The 17,495-nt window shown below is 39.9% G+C and overlaps 1 protein-coding gene across 41 annotated transcripts in view; it reads left to right on the plus strand.

Moving 5' to 3' along the window:
• GPHN (gephyrin) overlaps positions 1-17,495 on the plus strand; it is a 223,035-nt gene that overhangs the window by 24,974 nt on the left and 180,566 nt on the right. For all 41 annotated transcript variants that reach the window (XM_060274044.2, XM_060274051.2, XM_035113931.3 and 38 more), the window contains exon 2: positions 12,433-12,511. In XM_060274044.2, the coding sequence (XP_060130027.1) occupies positions 12,433-12,511 (79 nt within the window). The remainder of the gene's footprint in view (positions 1-12,432; positions 12,512-17,495) is intronic.

The raw sequence follows: 17,495 nt of genomic DNA on the forward strand, positions 1-17,495 counted from the left end.
TGTGGAAACATTTAGGTCCTTTTAATGATATTTTTAGATCATGACCCTGATAAAATACTTGATTTTTAAAGAGAAATTATAATTGCATTTTTCAGGGCATGCTACACTCCACACATCGGCATTGGTGCCCGCACGCTTGAGGTGGTAGACAGTTTTGTCTATCTGGGTTCCACAATAACCAGCAACCTTTCCATTGATGCTAAGCTGGACAGGTGTACTGGGAAGGCAGCTATGGCAATGGCTTGCCTCTCCAAAAGGGTTTGGTACAATGTAATACTAATGACGTATGCTATTTAACATCTACATGAAACCGCTGTTTGGGGTTATCTGGAGTTTTGGAGTACATTGTCAGCAATATACTGATGAAACACAGCTCTAACTTCTTTACATCTGCAGGTATGGCAGTGGATGTGCTGACCATTGTTTTGCCTCAGTAATGAACTGGATGAGAGCCAACATACCGAAGCTTAATCCAGATAAGACTGAGACACTGTTAGTGGCTGTTTGTCTATACCGGATGGATGGGAGTTTGCCTGCTCTTGATAAGGTTACACTTTTTCTAAAAGAGCAGGAATACAACTTGGGGGTACTTCTGGATCCATTGCTGTTGCTTGAGGCTCAGGTGGCCTCAGTGGTGTGGAGTGCCTTCTATCAGCTTCAGTTGGTAGCTCAGCTGTGCCCCTATCCGGACAGGGATAGCCTAAATTATGTTGTCTATGCTCTGGTAACCTCTTGTTTAGATTACTGCAACACATGAGGCTAACTCTGAATACAGGTGCAGCTGGTGCAGAATTTGCTGGCCAGGTTTCTAATGGGGGCAAGACGGTTTGAGCATACCAATCCTCACCCAACTACACTGGCTGCCAATTAATTTCCAGGCCCAATTCAAATTGCTGGTTTTGCCTCAGAAAACCTTAAGTGGCTTAGGACCACAGTACCCCAAGGACTGCCCCTCCCCATATGAATCTACCTGAACCCCACAATCATTATCTGAGGCCTTACTTCATGTGCCTTCTTCATAAGAGGTCTGGGGGTTGGCAACATGAGAATGGGTCTTTTCTGCAGTGGCTCCCTGCTTGTGGAATACTCTCCTCAGGGAGCTCACATGGCACTTTTTTATACATCTTAGTGTCATGCAAAAATGTTCTTCAACCAGGCTTCAACCATTCTATGCCCTTTGAAATGTGTTTGGGTGGGGGATTATTGGTTTGCTTTGTACTTGTTTTTAATATGTCTTATCTTATCTTCTTCTTCTTCTTCTTCTTCTTCTTCTTCTTCTTCTTCTTCTTCTTCTTCAAGCAACCCCCCTTAGTATTCATGTGGAAATACCTTAGGCATGCTCACTTAGCTCCTCAGATCTCATCATATGTCTTCAAATGATGCTTTGATATTTTGCCATGCTTAAGCAGATCTCTGAAGCTTCTTGATATTGGTATTGATACTTCTGTCTCTCAAATAGTAATTTTCTAAGTTTTACTACTACATTCCTAAAGTATCTGGAGTAAAAATCTGGTTCCACTAGCACAATTTTCTTTTACTCTTGGAATCCCAGTATTACTTGCGTAATGCAAAACTGTACCCACACATCTTAAATAAAGGGCTAGATGAGAAAATAACATCAGTTTACAGACAAAATTATTTTATAATCTTGTAAGCAGGAGGCATCTTGTCATCATATAGCCAGTCTTTCAAATTTTCTCTTTCCAATAAAAAATAAGCGGCTTACACAATTGCTGCAGTTTCAAGAGAACAGCTATATTGTGGATCAATCTCAGAGTGCAAAAGCTCAAAATAGCAACTTGTCTGTCTACAACTTGCTGTGCACTGTGTGACTAGAGTAGTAAGGGTTTTTCACAATTAGGAAGAATATAGGAAAAGTATTCTCCATTGCTGGCTTCTCTGGCTGTTTTTAAAATACCAGATTGCTGCACCTGGCTTTTTAAAATGGGGCTCTAACTGCTGTTTCTAAGCAGAGTGTCCTTGCAGAAAAGCTGGAGAACCATAAACAGCTGGGATGGCAGTTTTAGTGACCTAGTATAAATCTATGCTGAATCTCAAATATTCTGTTTACTGCATTTCTCTGAAACATATGAGGATTTCATTCAAATGTGTCCATTCTCTAAGAGATGTGCACAAGTTTTCTTGTTTAAGAGCAGGTGCGGATTTTGAGAGAACCATATGTGACTGTACATCACTGCCCCCCCTCCTCCAACATACTGCCTAATATAAAAGGATGAGCACAAGAACATTTCTCTTGAGACCAAAGATCTACTGAGTCCAGCAATCTTCTGGGAAGCTTACAAACAAAAAGGAAATAGACCTTACCTATTGTTGGCCCCTAGCAGTTCATTTTCATTGCTATGTTGCTCTTTAAATATTGTTTTAATTCTATTAGAGTTTAATCATTTTTTAACAATTATCTTTAAGATGTTTTTAGTTTTTGCATTTTAGCTGTATTTTACAGTCGTACCTTGGATCTCAAATGCCTTGGATCCCCAACAAATCGGCTCCCAAATGATCAAAACCCGGAAGTGAGTGTTCCGGTTTTCGAATGATTTTCGGAAGCTGAACTTCCGGCTCGGCTTCCTCAGCTTCCAATTGGCTGCAGGACACTCCTCTTTTCTTATTAGTTTTGTGTTAACTCAAGAGCAACAATCTCTTGTCCAGGTGCAAGGCGTATTTAGTAATAATGGTTCTGTATGTAGAATTACCGTACTTTCTTTCCCCCAAGGGTTGTATCCATCCTCTTATGGAAGGCTCTTTGTTCCAGAGGAAGCTGCCTTGAGTAGAAAGGAGGAGGGAATGAAATCTTTTCTGATTCCTCCTTCCCTCTGCAGCCCCCTGTGCCCCACCAAATCTGCTCTGGAGGCTTGAAGAAGCCTTTGGAGTGGTGTTGGAGGTTGCAGGAGAAAAGGAAATATCTTCTCCCCTTTCCACTGGATCAAAGAGCTTCCTGTCATTCAAAGGACACACTTGGAGATAGAGAAATTGACTAGAGGAAATAATATCAGGGACAGAATTTGCAAAGCTTTTCTAAAATTCACTAACATATGCAAAAACATGCAAGTTGGCTATGATTAAATTTCCAATCACAGTATAGTTGGCAAGACCATGCCTGTGAGGAAACATTTTAAAAGATGTGAACTCACACATGAAGATGATTCAGAATCTCTGAATTATATGGTCGGAGTAGTTTACAATCCTTGAGCTAAAATGCTTTCATTTTCTCTTGTGGAAGAAACATCACTATATTTCCTTCAGAAACAAAGATATTTTTAGTAATGAGTTATTTTATCTTTAGATAGTTCACAGAATCTAATTTAGTGATATTATGGCATCTAGAGTCTGATTTTGCAAGTGGCTATTAATAAAGACTTACAATTTTCAGCACCTCTTACGATCAAAGAACCAAACACTAATTATATGTCTTTGATACAAGCTCCTTTGTTATGGTTGCAGCATAGAGCAACACTAGTTAAGGTGGTGTCAAATTTTCCAAGAAGCTAGGGGGGAAATGCTTTGTCTCTAGAGAATTTAAGAAGGTAAATGACAACTGAAAGACAAACCTGAATAACTATATTTTTTCAAAAGATTTTAAACTTTTTTTACAGTCACTTTACGTTCCTTCAGAGTTCAGACGTTGTAGTGAGAACACTCTGCATTTTTGTTTTAATATGTTGCTCATAGTTTGATAAACCTCCTCAGTATTTTCTACTGACTTGTCAGACATTGCTTTTTTTACATAATGTTTCCTAAACTAAAATTTAGCACATTTCTCACATGTTCATTTTTCTGTCTATGCAGGTTTACTTATATTCAGTAAGCTAAGGTTTGTGTGCTATTTCCTCATATTACAAGACTAAGCCTAGCATGGTAATAGCAAATCTTAGCTATTCAGCTACACCTGCTCTGCTTCAGTGTTCTAACAAACAGTCTAGCTCATTCTTCATTCAGTAACTTCAAATTATGCACAATATGACACATTATGTAACTACAAATCTTTCACACATGTCTAAATAATTATGGATATGTTTTGTTAAAAACATATTGTTGTGTGGAGGGAGGGCTTATGCTTTTAATTAAACAATTAAGACTGTTAACATTTAAACCTTAATGATAGCTGTTAACTTGCCTTGATTAAAAAATATAAGCAAATGGGACAAAACTGAAACTCAGTTTGAAGTGGCTCCAATAGGAAATGTCACCACTTAGTAAGAGAACTCAATTGATTAAAACTGGGGATGAATGGATGGTTTGTGTGTCACTATTATTCCAGGAGTTGTTCTGCCTTATGCTTTTCTTTGTCTGAACTCTAGTTTAATTTGTTTTAAACACTTCTTTTTGGAATTAGTGCATGTGCAGCAATTTTCAGGTGTTCCTTTCTTTACACTTTCTGATGTGCACAAGTGATATACATATTGATTAAGGCACTGGCCAGGAAGGTATCTTGATGTAGTTGTGCACGTGCACATCAGTAACCCGTAAGAGTTACGAACTTTAAAATGTTTCAAATTACACATGCCATGTATAGCAGCATGAAGAAAGTCTGGTTAATGTGGGTTGTTAATTCATTGGCGCTGTTCTTCAAGTGAGATAAGGTAACTTGGAGCCCCAAAATCAGAAGGGAAATTCAGATGGCAAATTGCCCAAGCAATCCTAAGTTTAAAATAAGACATCAATTGCAGGTTTCCTTAAGTCTAATAGATATTATAGCTTTTCCAATGACTCAACAGGGATTCAAAGAAAAATATAGGTATTTAATAGGGTAAAAGCACAACCTAACATTTGCCCATATAGCCTGTGGTTCTGAATGCTCAAGAATAAAATATATTTCTTTCTGAATACGGTAGTACACGTCTGCAGTTTAGAAAATAAGAAAAAAAACTTTAAAGTAGGACTGTGTTGAACATTAGCACTTTGGATTTCATTTTTCTGTAGAATAAATACATGCTTTTCACCATCCTCATCAAAATGATTTTGAAGTGCCCAAACAAACTCTAAAGGGGCATGATAGGAGAAATTTTATAACTATGGCCTGAAATAAAGATACGGACAGACTTTGTAGTTACACAAACATAATTTCATACTGAGCCACAGTTTTTGAGTTACCATTAGATGGCAAAAATTTCTTAAATCTTGTTTCTTCCACCTTGGTGGGGTAGGTGTGGGGATGCCATTTGCATTTTCTACCCAAAATGTATTGAGTCATATCTGCAGATGATACTATACAGTATAAACTTATGGCAGAGAACAACACTGCTATAATCCGGATGTTTTGCCATTGGTAGTTTTGAAGCATTTAATCTTTTTTCTTTCTATATGTCTTGAGACTATTTTTGTGCTCCTGGATTTTGTTAGACATCCAAGGCACACTGATAAATTATTTAACTTCAGGCTTCTCTCTTCTTGGAAAGAAACAGTTGACTGATTTGTGCAGACATTGGCTAGAATCTAGTGGGCGCCCCTTTGTAAAAGTCGCTTCCATTTTCTTTGAGTAGGTAAGCTAATGGCATGTACATTTGGAATCATCAGCATACATGCTTGGAATAGGACATTCAAACAAGGAACCTTGAAATGAGTCTAATATGTCCACATTGGTAGAAAATGTAAACAAGAGTAAGTTGCGGGAGGTGTCTTAAATTTCACATGTACACTTATGGGGTCATACTGGATAGCTCAGTGAAGATACTGACCTAGTGTGTGGCAGTGTTAGGAAAGGAATTGAAAATAAAACTCCCAATATCATAATGCTGTTATACAAAACTATGGTGCAGCTGTGTTTGGAATAATTCAGTTTGTCTCACTTTCAAAAGGATATTGCAGAGCAGGAAAAGGTTCAGAAAAGGCAACCAACGTGATTAGTGGGATAGAGAAACTCCTCTATGCAGAAAGGCTGCAGCATTTGAGGCTTTTGAATTTAGAGAGAAGTCAAGTTAGAACTGACATGATAGAAGTGTATGGTATGTAGAAAGTTGATAGAGAATTCCCCTTCTCATAACTCTAGAACTTGGGGACAACCAGTGAAGCTGAATGTGAAGATTCAGGATGGATAAAAGAAAGTACTTCTCTGTAACCTGAACTTCATGGTTTGCGAGAGCGACCAACTAGTTGCAAATATATACTGTACAGTAAGTTGGGCAAGGGACTTGTAGAGGGTAGTGGGACTACTGTAAAGTTTATTGGAAGATATTAGCTACCCATTCTAGTCTAGGTTCAGGACTGGTTTGGGGATAGAATCTGTCACGGTCCAGTCGGTGGGTGGTTGAAGCCCTGGCTGGGGACGTCAGGACCAGAGGCAAGATGGAGGTGTAGAAGCAGGAACAGGTGCAGGGCTGAGAGTCCAGTAGCAGGCAGTCGCAGGGTCAAGGAGCAAGGCGTCGGCAAGGCAAAGGTCCAAGGGTCGAGGATCAAGGTGTCGGCAAGGCAGAGGTCCAAGGGTCGAGGATCATGGCGTCAGCAAGGCGAGGGTCCAAGGAGCAAGGCGTCGGCAAGGCAAGGATCCAAGGGTCGAGGATCAAGGCGTCGGCAAGGCAAGGCTCCAAGGAGCAAGAGGCCAGAGGCAACCAGGCAGGGATAGCGTTGCTGTGGCAAAGAGCTGAAGGGAAATGCTGAGCTTTTATCCCTCCCAGCTCCTGCCACCAGGTGCAGTGAGGTATCAAGTGGCCTCACCTGAGTGACCACTCCTTGCCTCTCCAGCACAAGCTGAGCCAGGCCCCAGTCCTGCAAAGCACTACAGGCCCCAGAGCCTGACTCCTGCCCATACTCCTGACAGAATCAGTCTTGGTTGCCCTGGTGTGTGATTTTTGTTGTGAGAGAAAGAGACAGAGGGAAGTGCGACCTTGCTTCCTCTTCTCAATCTCTTTGAGTTTTTTTTATACAAACAGCTGTGGTATCCTTTTAGACTGACTGTGGGGTGGGCATTGTTTTACAGTGGTTCTGTTCCCATCCCCAGGGTCTGTTCCAGAGAGCATCATTGGGCAAGTGTTCTTTGACCCACTGGGTGTTACACTGTTGTGAGGTTCTGCAGAGGACTAATTTATTCATAATGCTTTTTGACATCTATATGAAATATAGAGTGGTTATTAGGGGATTTGGAGTGTGGTCTCATCACGCTGTTGATGACAATATAACTTACAGTGGTACCTCTACTTACGAATAACTCTACTTACGAATGTTTCTACTTACGAATGGAGCTCCATCCGCCATCTTGGATGCGGTTTAGATAGGATTTTTTCTACTTATGAATTTTTAGATAGGGTTGCTTCTACTTATGAAATTTTTCTCCCAATGCATTCCTATGGGATTCGACTTGCAAATTTTTTCGACTTACAAATGTGCCTTCGGAACGCATTTAATTCGTAAGTAGAGGTACCACTGTATTTCTCCATAAGGTATGACAGTGCAGGAACTGGTATGATGCTTGGACACAGTGGTGGGCTGGATGATGGCCAGTAATCTGAGTTTGAATCTTGATAAGTTAGCAGCTGTGTGGGTAAGTAACAGTAGTTACTGGGTCCAGGAAATAGGTCAGTTGCCTGTTTTGGATGTGAGTGCACTTTCTTTGAGCAGATACATAACTTGGGGTTGGGGGTACTTCTGGCTCTATCTCTGTCACTGAAGACCTAAGTGGCTTTGGTAGCCAATAGTAATTCCTGCCAGCTACTGCTAGTGTAGTGTGGCTGTTCCTAGATTTGGATAGGTTAGCCTACAGTACTGCAGGCACTGGTAACCGCCAAACTGGATTATTGCAGTGCACTCTGTGTTGGGAATCCTGGAAGCTATAGTAGGTAATGTGGAATGTTGTGGCAAGGCTGTTGAAGGTGGTGTGGAACACCTGTGCTGGAAAAGTCGGATTTGGCTGCCATTATTCTACTTGTCCAAGTTTAAGGTCTTTCTGCAGTGCAATGAAAGAGGGTGTTTGACTTCTGATTTTCTTCTGCAGCTTCAGTTATCTATGCTGAATTGAATGATATGGTTTCTTGGGGGTTGCAGAAGACAGCACCTAAAAGAAGGAAGTGGAAAACCCCTGTTCAATTAGTGGAACTCTGATCATAGTTCTTAAGATATAGGCCAGGCATCCCCAAACTTCGGCCCTCCAGATGTTTTGGACTACAATTCCCATCTTCCCCGACCACTGGTCCTGTTAGCTAGGGATCATGGGAGTTGTAGGCCAAAACATCTGGAGGGCCGCAGTTTGGGGGTGCCTGATCTAGGCCATCATCTTTCTAAGTTAAAGGTGCCTTTACTCTGTTTTTGTTTTCAGTCCAGTGTTCAAATAATGGCTACTACTATTATTATTATTATTACAGTATTATTATTATTCATTTGAATGTACTCAGTTTTGAGTTGTGCCTCCAACTCCAGCATGACTTATTGTGTATAGGAAAGCACAGTTGGATTCCAGCATAGCTGAGTTATGAGTAAAATTAAGATTGAGGAACACCAAATAGGTTCAGTGGCCCTTGGCCACAGAAAATGTTGCAAGGCTTATGAAATACATCATTAGAAACAGTTGTAATACACTGGGTCAATGATTACAAAAGATAAATGTCTCATTTCATTATGGTTAGAGAATATGACACAGCCTGTGAAAAACAGAATCTCAATCTGCAGTTTCTTGTTTTCCCGACTGTGCTTAAAAACACTTTGGCTCTGATCCAGTTAGACCTCTTATTCATATTTTTTGTCCTGGTTTTGTGCACGTACAGCAGGACTAAAGTATTCCTGAGCAGCATTTCCCTCTGTTGAGTGCTTCTTCTGCCACCTCCCCACCCCGAAGGAGCTTCCTGTGCAGTATATTTTTTATGGGGGTGTGCTATTTTTTTGGGGGGGAATGAAAGTAGTATTGCATATTGTTTGCTCTATATACTTTGCTTCAGGTTGGAGGAAGGGCAGGACATAAAAATCTTGAATGAGTGTGTGTGTGTGTGTGTGTGTGTGTATGTATGTGTGTGTGGCTAACAGTGTGCTGGGGAATGTTGACCATGTGAGAGTATAGAAACTATTAATGAGCACATGCACCTGGCGGCTTATTTTGCTGCCTCCACAGCATCCTTAAGTAGCTGGCCAGCAGTAGTACCCCCTTTTTGGGGTAAGGGGCTTGAGAGGGTGGTGGCAGTCAAGCTGCAGACTCTCCTGGAGAAAACTTATTTCTGTGCAGATTCAGACCTGACTTTGAGACAGAATTGGTCTTGATCACCCTGATGGATAATCAGTTGTGCTGTGGGATGCTTTAGGTCTGTATAATATCTATATGAAGCAGTCAGTAGGAGATTTGAATATTAAGCAGTTTATTTTGATTTGATTTGATATTTGTGTTCTACTTTTCAAACAGACAAATTATTCAAACAATTAATGAAATTCAATGCAAACTGATAGTGATTCAAAATATCAGAAATGGCTACTGAGCACCAGCCTTTCTCCAGTTGGCACACTCTCTCTGGGAAGCTGCTTTTACACCCAGTGCAGAAGCACATTTCCAGGAACAAGAATTTTCATAGTTTTCAGTATCCACTTCTTTTTACCCTCAAAGAAATCAGTCAATCACTTCTATGCTCTTTTCAGTGTAGTGGGGCAACAGATTCCATAGAAGAGCCAAATAGTCTATGAAATGGCATCCACGCCCTTTGTCATTCTTTCTGCTGCCTTCCACATGTTGGGAGCTGAGATTCTATAGTGGGATGCTTGCTCATGTACAACTCAGAATGTTGATCTTCTAGGGTTTTAAATTATGTAGGGAGGCTATGAGTAGAAATGCTCCACTCTGCAGAAGCTGAGCTATATATAACACATGGAGTGAGTAGCAGGAATGGCGATGTGACAGAAGGGTACTAGAAACCATCATTTTTTTAATAGAATGGAAAATATTGGAACAATGGTGAAATGATCCATAAGCTTTGTTCTCTGAAATATATGGATGTCTGCATTTTTAATTTTAATATTTTTTCACACAAAAAATGCTTCCTGCTGTGCCCAAAACTAGTACTTTCTTCAGGAAACTGCCAGTGTTGATACACTTGCAAATTATTTGCCAATGATATTAACACCATGAACCACCAACAGAAAGTAAATACACATTGAATGCTACTGTTAAATGTGTGATAATTTGAAATATGTATAGAAGTTATATGACATATAACTGGGATGCTGTAAAATGGTGAACTGAAAAAATGAAAAGGTCTAATACATATTTTATGGGTGTACGCAAATATTACGTTGCATATTTTAAAATAATTTGTAGAAGAAAATTTCTCTGATCTTTAAATGAAAATCATTTTTCATGCACCCCAGCTATGTATGTTAATAATTGCAATGAGTCATTAATACAGTTTATCTTTATATCTTGTATTTGTGTGTGTGAAAGTATGCTTAGTTTTCTGCCTTTATCAATTACATGCGTTCATAATAGTAGAGCCTCTTTGGGTGATAGTATGATCTAGTATTCAATAGAACAAGAACATTACAGTGAAGTTCTCCTCTGGGCTGTTCTCAAGGGCATTAGGAAATGCTTGCTTTGCTTGATGTTTACACGTTATAAGCTCACATTTACTTTAGGTGTTGAGTGTTAAAATAACATTCCATACACCATGAGACCTACAGGTCTAGCAAGTTAAATTGAAAATGCTGGAAACATATTCCAAACTTGCAAATTGTTACGGAAAAGCCTGCCTGTACACTCTACAATTGCTATCCTGTTCTGTCTCTTCCTTTAACTGCTGGAAAGAGCACTGCAGAATTGTCCTACCTGCTCCTCCTAGCTTTAAGGACCAGGGGGCAGCTGAGGTAGCACAAAATAACTTAGACAATCTCAAATGAACTTCACAGTCACCATTTGTTCTCAAATGCCAGCATTGTCCTTGGTGGAGTGAGCTCAACCCTCCATCATGCAGACAACATCGTGTGTGAGTTTGGCTCTTTTTATAAGCTTCTGATGGCTCAGAGGCTTGGTTCATACAGAGGCATGATCTTGCTTGTTCATTTTGTGAGGAAAATTTGATAGTTGAAGTAATCCTGGGGGGTAGACTTCAATATGACTGCCACAGTTTAGCAGGATTTGAAAGTTCCAGAGCTTCAGATTTCAACCAGAATGTTGGTTTCTCCAAATGCCAACAGTAAGTCTATGAATAATGGAATCTGGGTATATAGTACTTCAGCTGAGGCCTAGATGATGCTGAATAGAGAGGCTCTATTGCATCCCCTTTTATGCATACTAACCCTCAGTAATTCGCTATAACAGTTATGTTTCCTTCAATTAAAATAGTCCATAAAGTAACCTCAGCTGGAGGCTGTACCTTGCTTCCTTAAACATAGATCAGGCATGGGCAAACTCGGCCCTCCAGATGTTTTGGGACTACAATTCCCACCATCCCTGACCACTTGTCCTGTTAGCTAGGGATGATGGGAGTTGTAGTCCCAAAAACATCTGGAGGGCCGAGTTTGCCCATGCCTGACATAGACTATAGCTCTTCCCCCCAACTTCCTGAATTTTGCATATGCATTTTTTTCTTTGTAATGAGTATGTTAATGCTTGGCTTTGAAACATTGAGATGTAAGAAACACAAAATGAAATTCAGCAATTATCTAGGTCATTTTGAATTTTAATCTTATACTCAGTGGGATTGGTAGTTTTGTCCCAGTTTTCTGTCATCAGCAAATTCTATGTGGCCTGGGGTAAGAACAGGTGAAATTAAATGTTCTGGCAGCTAGTGGGGTTGGTAAAGACATAGCTACCTACTGAGACAGAATATTGGCTAAAATGTAGGCATAGCTAAGTCACCAGCAAACTAAAAAGCTCAACTCTATAGAGTCTATACCAGGGGTGTTGAACCTTTGGGCTTCCAGGTGTTGGTCTCCCATCAGCTCCAGCCAACATCATCAATGGTCAGAACTGATGGGAGCTATAGTCTAGGAAATCTGGAGGACCACAGGTTCTACACAAATGTGTGAAGGCCACTCCCAGCAATACTGCGGGATGTTTTTTTTTACTGCCATAGTTCTTTCCACCCCAAGTAACTTTTACCGTTAAAGTACCGTATGTTTTCCTGAATCGCTCCCCACCACTTTAGATCTAAACATGATGGACATGTACTTCTTTTCATGTCTCTGTCTGTGTTGTGTCTAGTTTGGTCCTCAAAGTGTCTTCTCCTGTTTTAATAGTTTGTTAGGGTTGTCTACCTGTTCAGAACCAAAGAAATTTGCAGTATTTTAATTCCTAGATGAGGCATTTTCTATTCTTGGTATTCAGTATCCTGATTTTGACATTGTGTTTTTTCAGTCAGCATTGCTTCATATTCATAATCTTTAGAATACAGTAAAATACTGCAGTCTTTTAGTAAAATTTTATCATAAGACCAACATCATTCAATTGATTTAAAGGTACTATACATGTGTAACATATTTTCATCTCTTGTATTTCTCTTTCTCTTTTTTTAGTGAGTGACAGTTGCTTCAGGAACCTTGCAGAGGATCGTAGTGGGATAAACCTTAAAGACCTCGTCCAAGATCCTTCTTTGTAAGTATCTATCTCAATGTATAAACAATGGATTTCTAATTGAGCCACAAATTGATAATGGATCATCTGTAAAATAAATAAACACACAGAAAACCCAAACATTACCACCTCAATAAGTCAGGTCAGAGGGATGATTGTGTTCTCATCTCAACTAAGTCTTACAATACTCAGTTGCATGCTCAGACTATAGTGAATAGGAAAATAAAATGAACTTATTTTCCTCTCATGTTAAAAGAAGACTGCCACCCAGTCATTAATTTTCTATTGTACACTACAAGTGGAATTGCAACTGACTTTCCAAGTCATTAGGAGTGTGCTTTATATGTGCAAATTCCACTATTTCTATGTTTTCATCCTGTAACATTCCATCCCCAGCAATGGGTGTGACAAAACTGCTGTTGGTGGGAAAGGAGAAGGTCCAGCTCACCTGAACAGCCAGTTGAAGTCCAGCAGGCATTCACTATAATTTTTGTGGTGGTTGCCATTTTATCACTCTATATTTTTTTTGATCTCTTGATTAATTAGCACTAAAACACTTTTCTGGCTACATTTTTTAAATGAAAGAGTGTTGTAGTGTTATAATGTTAATTACATATATTAAAAATGATTTTAAATAACCCTTTCTGATCAGTGCTATTATTAACCAAGTTTCTAAAATGGTGGTGAGCATACATTATTACTATTTTTTTTTTTACCACCATGGTTTACCACCATTTTAGCAATCTGGATAATAATAGTGGTTGTATTTCTTTATTCTATAGCACACTTTCAGTTTTAAAAAAGCTGAAAATAGAAAAAAGATAACCACCTCAAAGGTTATGTATTGAGTTGTGATATCTTCACTTCCCTGGTACATCGTTGCCTATGTGAAAAGTCCACTTTTTTTAAAAGACAGAAGATTAGTACTATGCTACTCTTCTTTTGAAAGAAATTGGACTTTTGTGGTCTGAGAAAAGATGAAAGAATATTAGGGTATGTGCAGGACAATACAATGATTGGATGGCATTGTTTGGATGCCCCTCAAAAACTGAGTGTATAAACCATGACAATTAACGCTAAGGGCAGTATTCAACTGCATTTTTGTGCTGGTGCAAGGGTATCCCCCCCTGCCCCCCCATGCTATCCCCCAATCTGGTCTGAACGGTTGGGGGGAAACCCAAAACAGATTTAGGAGGTGCACAGTGGATTATTGTACTGATGGAATGATCTGCTTAGCGCTTTGTTGAATACAACCCTCAATGTCTAGTGTGGAGGTACCTGAAGAAAGAAAACACAAACACCTGATTTATAGGTTCTGCCTGCACTGGCAAACTTTGCCTAAAGTGTGAGGTTTAAGCATTCTTATACAGCTCAGTAAGTGTTTCATTTTCATAACTCACTATAAAACTGTGGATTTACTTATGCTGCCTCTAACAAAGAACAACGTTTGCTTTAATTAGCTACTCATTAAAAAAATATTTTTAGCGACTCACCAAATTTAAGATTAAGTTGTTAGCAATTTCTTCCCAAGACAGTTTTCCAGCCAGAAATTTGAGATTGAGGTGGGCTTGGAATTGTGGTGAGACTCAAGTTTTGCCCCCATTACACTAGGCAAAGTGCACCTCAGCCATTGGCAGGCCATGCAAAATAATATGCATTGATGGTTTTAAGGAGGCTAATACAAAGAAGAAGAAGAAAAACCCCACGCAGTTTTTCAGCTATCCCAAGTCTGAAACCTTACTGTATTAGGATTCTAAAGGTTTCAATTCCAGGGTTTCAATTTAGGACTGGAAACACAGGAAAGCTGTTATAGCAGGAACATGTGACATTATTAAAGCACAGATAAAGAACTTAACTGGCACTCTGTATCAATTTCAGTTTCCAAAGCATCTTGAAAGGCAGTCTCTTGTCAAGCATATTTCATTAATCAAATTGTGATGTAATTAAAGCTTGTGTTGCCACAGCCAGATATGTCTCTTACAGAAACGAGCACAGCTGGTACACCAGGCTAAGCCAGACAAAAGCATACCTGGCAACATCCATCACTTGGTTTGTGGATTCAACTAGATCAAGGAACCACCTAGACAACAAACCTTATTTAATTCCTCTGTATGTCTGTCTCCCTCCCATTCTCCTGTGATATTTGAGGATGTGCTTGAAAACTGGTGGGAAAGGGTAGCTAATAATCAAGGGACTGGATTAGGCCCAGGAGGCAGCACCTGCTGACCCCCACCCAGACTGATATTTTTCACAAGGCATTGCATAGCTAAAAGCCTGCTACTTTGAATGTTCCATTCCTATCTCATTGAGAGTCATATTTCATAATATTTCCAGTGGGGGTTTTTTGGCTTTGTTTTCATTTTTTTTAAAAAAATCTACACTAGTTTTTTTTCTATTAATTGACTAAGAAAGATTTTTTTCAGCTGTGCTTCTGTGACTTCGGAATTGTGGAAAAGCATATAAAAATAGCACAGAACATTTTAGTGCCCTCTGTGTGTGTCTTCATTTTTTTTTCTCTGAACAGATGGGGAGAGAGAGGGAAAAAAGAGTAAGAAAAATAATATTAATTTCTAATAGGAGGCAAGCCAGGTCAAAGTGTCTATTGACATGGAGAAAATGCAAAAGAGTGCACACCATCTGTACCCAGTCATGAATATCTTAGTATCTTTTCATCTATGGAAAAACGGAAACCAAGCCTGTAAATGGGGAGTTCCAAGCCCAGAATCTATAGAATGAGACTGAGATCTTACCTCAGAAATATTGTGATACCATTGGGCATTCTTGATCCATCCAGAGCACAAACTCTGTTTAGCCTTTCCAGCAGTCCTACAATACTACAAGTCCTACAGTTTTCATCTCCCCACTTATAGCCATAATCCAAGAAGAATATACACACACTGAAAAATCTGACAGTGAGTGACAAATTAAAATGATAAAAGTGGCTAGGGACCCTGGTGAAAAGGAATACTTATAGTCATTTATTTATTTATTTACTTACTTACTTCCCTATCCACTTACTTACTTACTTACTTACTTAAACACTATGCACTGCCATTAATACAAGGCATTTTTGTTGTTGTTGTTTAGTCGTTTAGTCGTGTCCGACTCTTCGTGACCCCATGGACCATAGCACGCCAGGCACTCCTGTCTTGCACTGCCTCCCGCAGTTTGGTCAAACTCATGTTCGTAGCTTCGAGAACACTGTCCAACCATCTTGTCCTCTGTCGTCCCCTTCTCCTAGTGCCCTCAATCTTTCCCAACATCAGGGTCTTTTCCAAGGATTCTTCTCTTCTCATGAGGTGGCCAAAGTATTGGAGCCTCAGCTTCACGATCTGTCCTTCCAGGGAGCACTCAGGGCTGATTTCCTTAAGAATGGATAGGTTTGATCTTCTAGCAGTCCATGGGACTCTCAAGAGTCTCCTCCAGCACCATAATTCAAAAGCATCAATAAAATCAGTTCCATTAACATTTCACACATATACAATAAAAAAGGAAACTAAATCATTGAACAGATCTTATTTAAAGTCCAGTAAATGCTTGGCTTATTCCTACTCTGAAAGTTTGGTAAATATTAGGGCTCAACCAATAACTGAATGTTGCACATTCCCATGCATGTTTGCTTGGAAACAGGTCCTACTTTGCACAATGTATCTTAATTCTAGGTAAGTTTTCAACCTTAGATTATTCCAGCAGTCTGGAACTTCTGCCCTTTCAGCCATATTAGACCCACCAGGCATCTCCATTTGTCTCCAAAGCAATTTTGGGCAAAACACTCTCATCTAGTTGTGGGTCAGTTAGAAAGATCTCTGATCTAAGTACCACCACGCCAAAATCAGAGATAACATCAGATGGGGAGAAATGCTGTATTTTACTGTTAAAGAGCAGTCAGAATAATAGAATCATAGAATTATAGAGTTGGAAGGGACCCGGAGGGTCATCTAGTCCAACCCCCTCCAATGCAGGAATCTCAACTATAGCACCCATTAGTAGGGTAAAACTAACCTGTCTCACAATGGTCTGAGGTTTGTCTCTGGTCTTATTGCTTTGGTGCTTAGCATTAAAGTAGGAAAATAAAATCCCTCTGGTTGCTTTTAAGAGATTCACTTAAGAGCAGAGGCACCTTTTTAGAGCAGAGCCACACCACTCCAATGCTAGTCTGCACTGAGTACACTGACTTGTAGTCAGTAGGGTTTCAGGTTGGAGTCCTTACCAATCCTACCCAAAGATAACCAGGAATTGAACCTGGAACCTTCTGCATGCAGAGTATGTGCTCTGTCACCAAGCTACAACTCTTCCCTCAACTGAGGAATAAGCATGTGTTAATCAGGGAAGACAGCACTGAGCTGACAATGAGGTACTCTCTTCCCACAACTTATCCAATAGGCGTTCAACATCTTCAGTGGGCAGAAAAAAGGCTGAAATCCATCTTGGAAAGACATCTGAAGGGATAGCTTGATGTACAACTTGACAAGCAACACCAGCAGATAGACCACACAGAGTGGGCAATGAATCAGGCTGTCTTCTGTCAAGTAATGGATTTGAATGTTAATTGTGGATATTTTTGTCTGCAATGCAAAGAGATGGGTAGAAAGATTAGGGAGGCAAGTAGCATTACAGTCATGCTGGCTGGTAGTCATTCTGTATGCCTTTCCACCTCTACTACTTATCAGAACAATCATTCAGGGACCAAGAAGAAGCAAAGTCCTCACCAAGTCCTGTCCCCCCCCCAGTGGTCTTCGTGATCAAAACTCACTCCTTTACCCTTAGATGCAACTATTTCAGCTGATTCTTTGTTGATTTGCAGTGAAATTGTGCCCTCAGTCGATGTTCACTTTCCTTGTATCACAGAATACCTTAATTATATGGTCTTATTCAATACAGTGGTACCTCTGGTTGTGAACGGGTTCCATTCCGGAGGCCTGTTTGCAACATGAAAAGGCCGCATCCTGAAGCGCTGCATCTGCGCACGCGTGTGACGGAATTTAGTGCTTATGCGCAAAGCGCA

This window comes from Zootoca vivipara, chromosome 1 (genome assembly GCF_965207765.1).
Source record: "Zootoca vivipara chromosome 1, rZooViv2.hap1.1, whole genome shotgun sequence".
Lineage (NCBI taxonomy): Eukaryota > Metazoa > Chordata > Lepidosauria > Squamata > Lacertidae > Zootoca > Zootoca vivipara.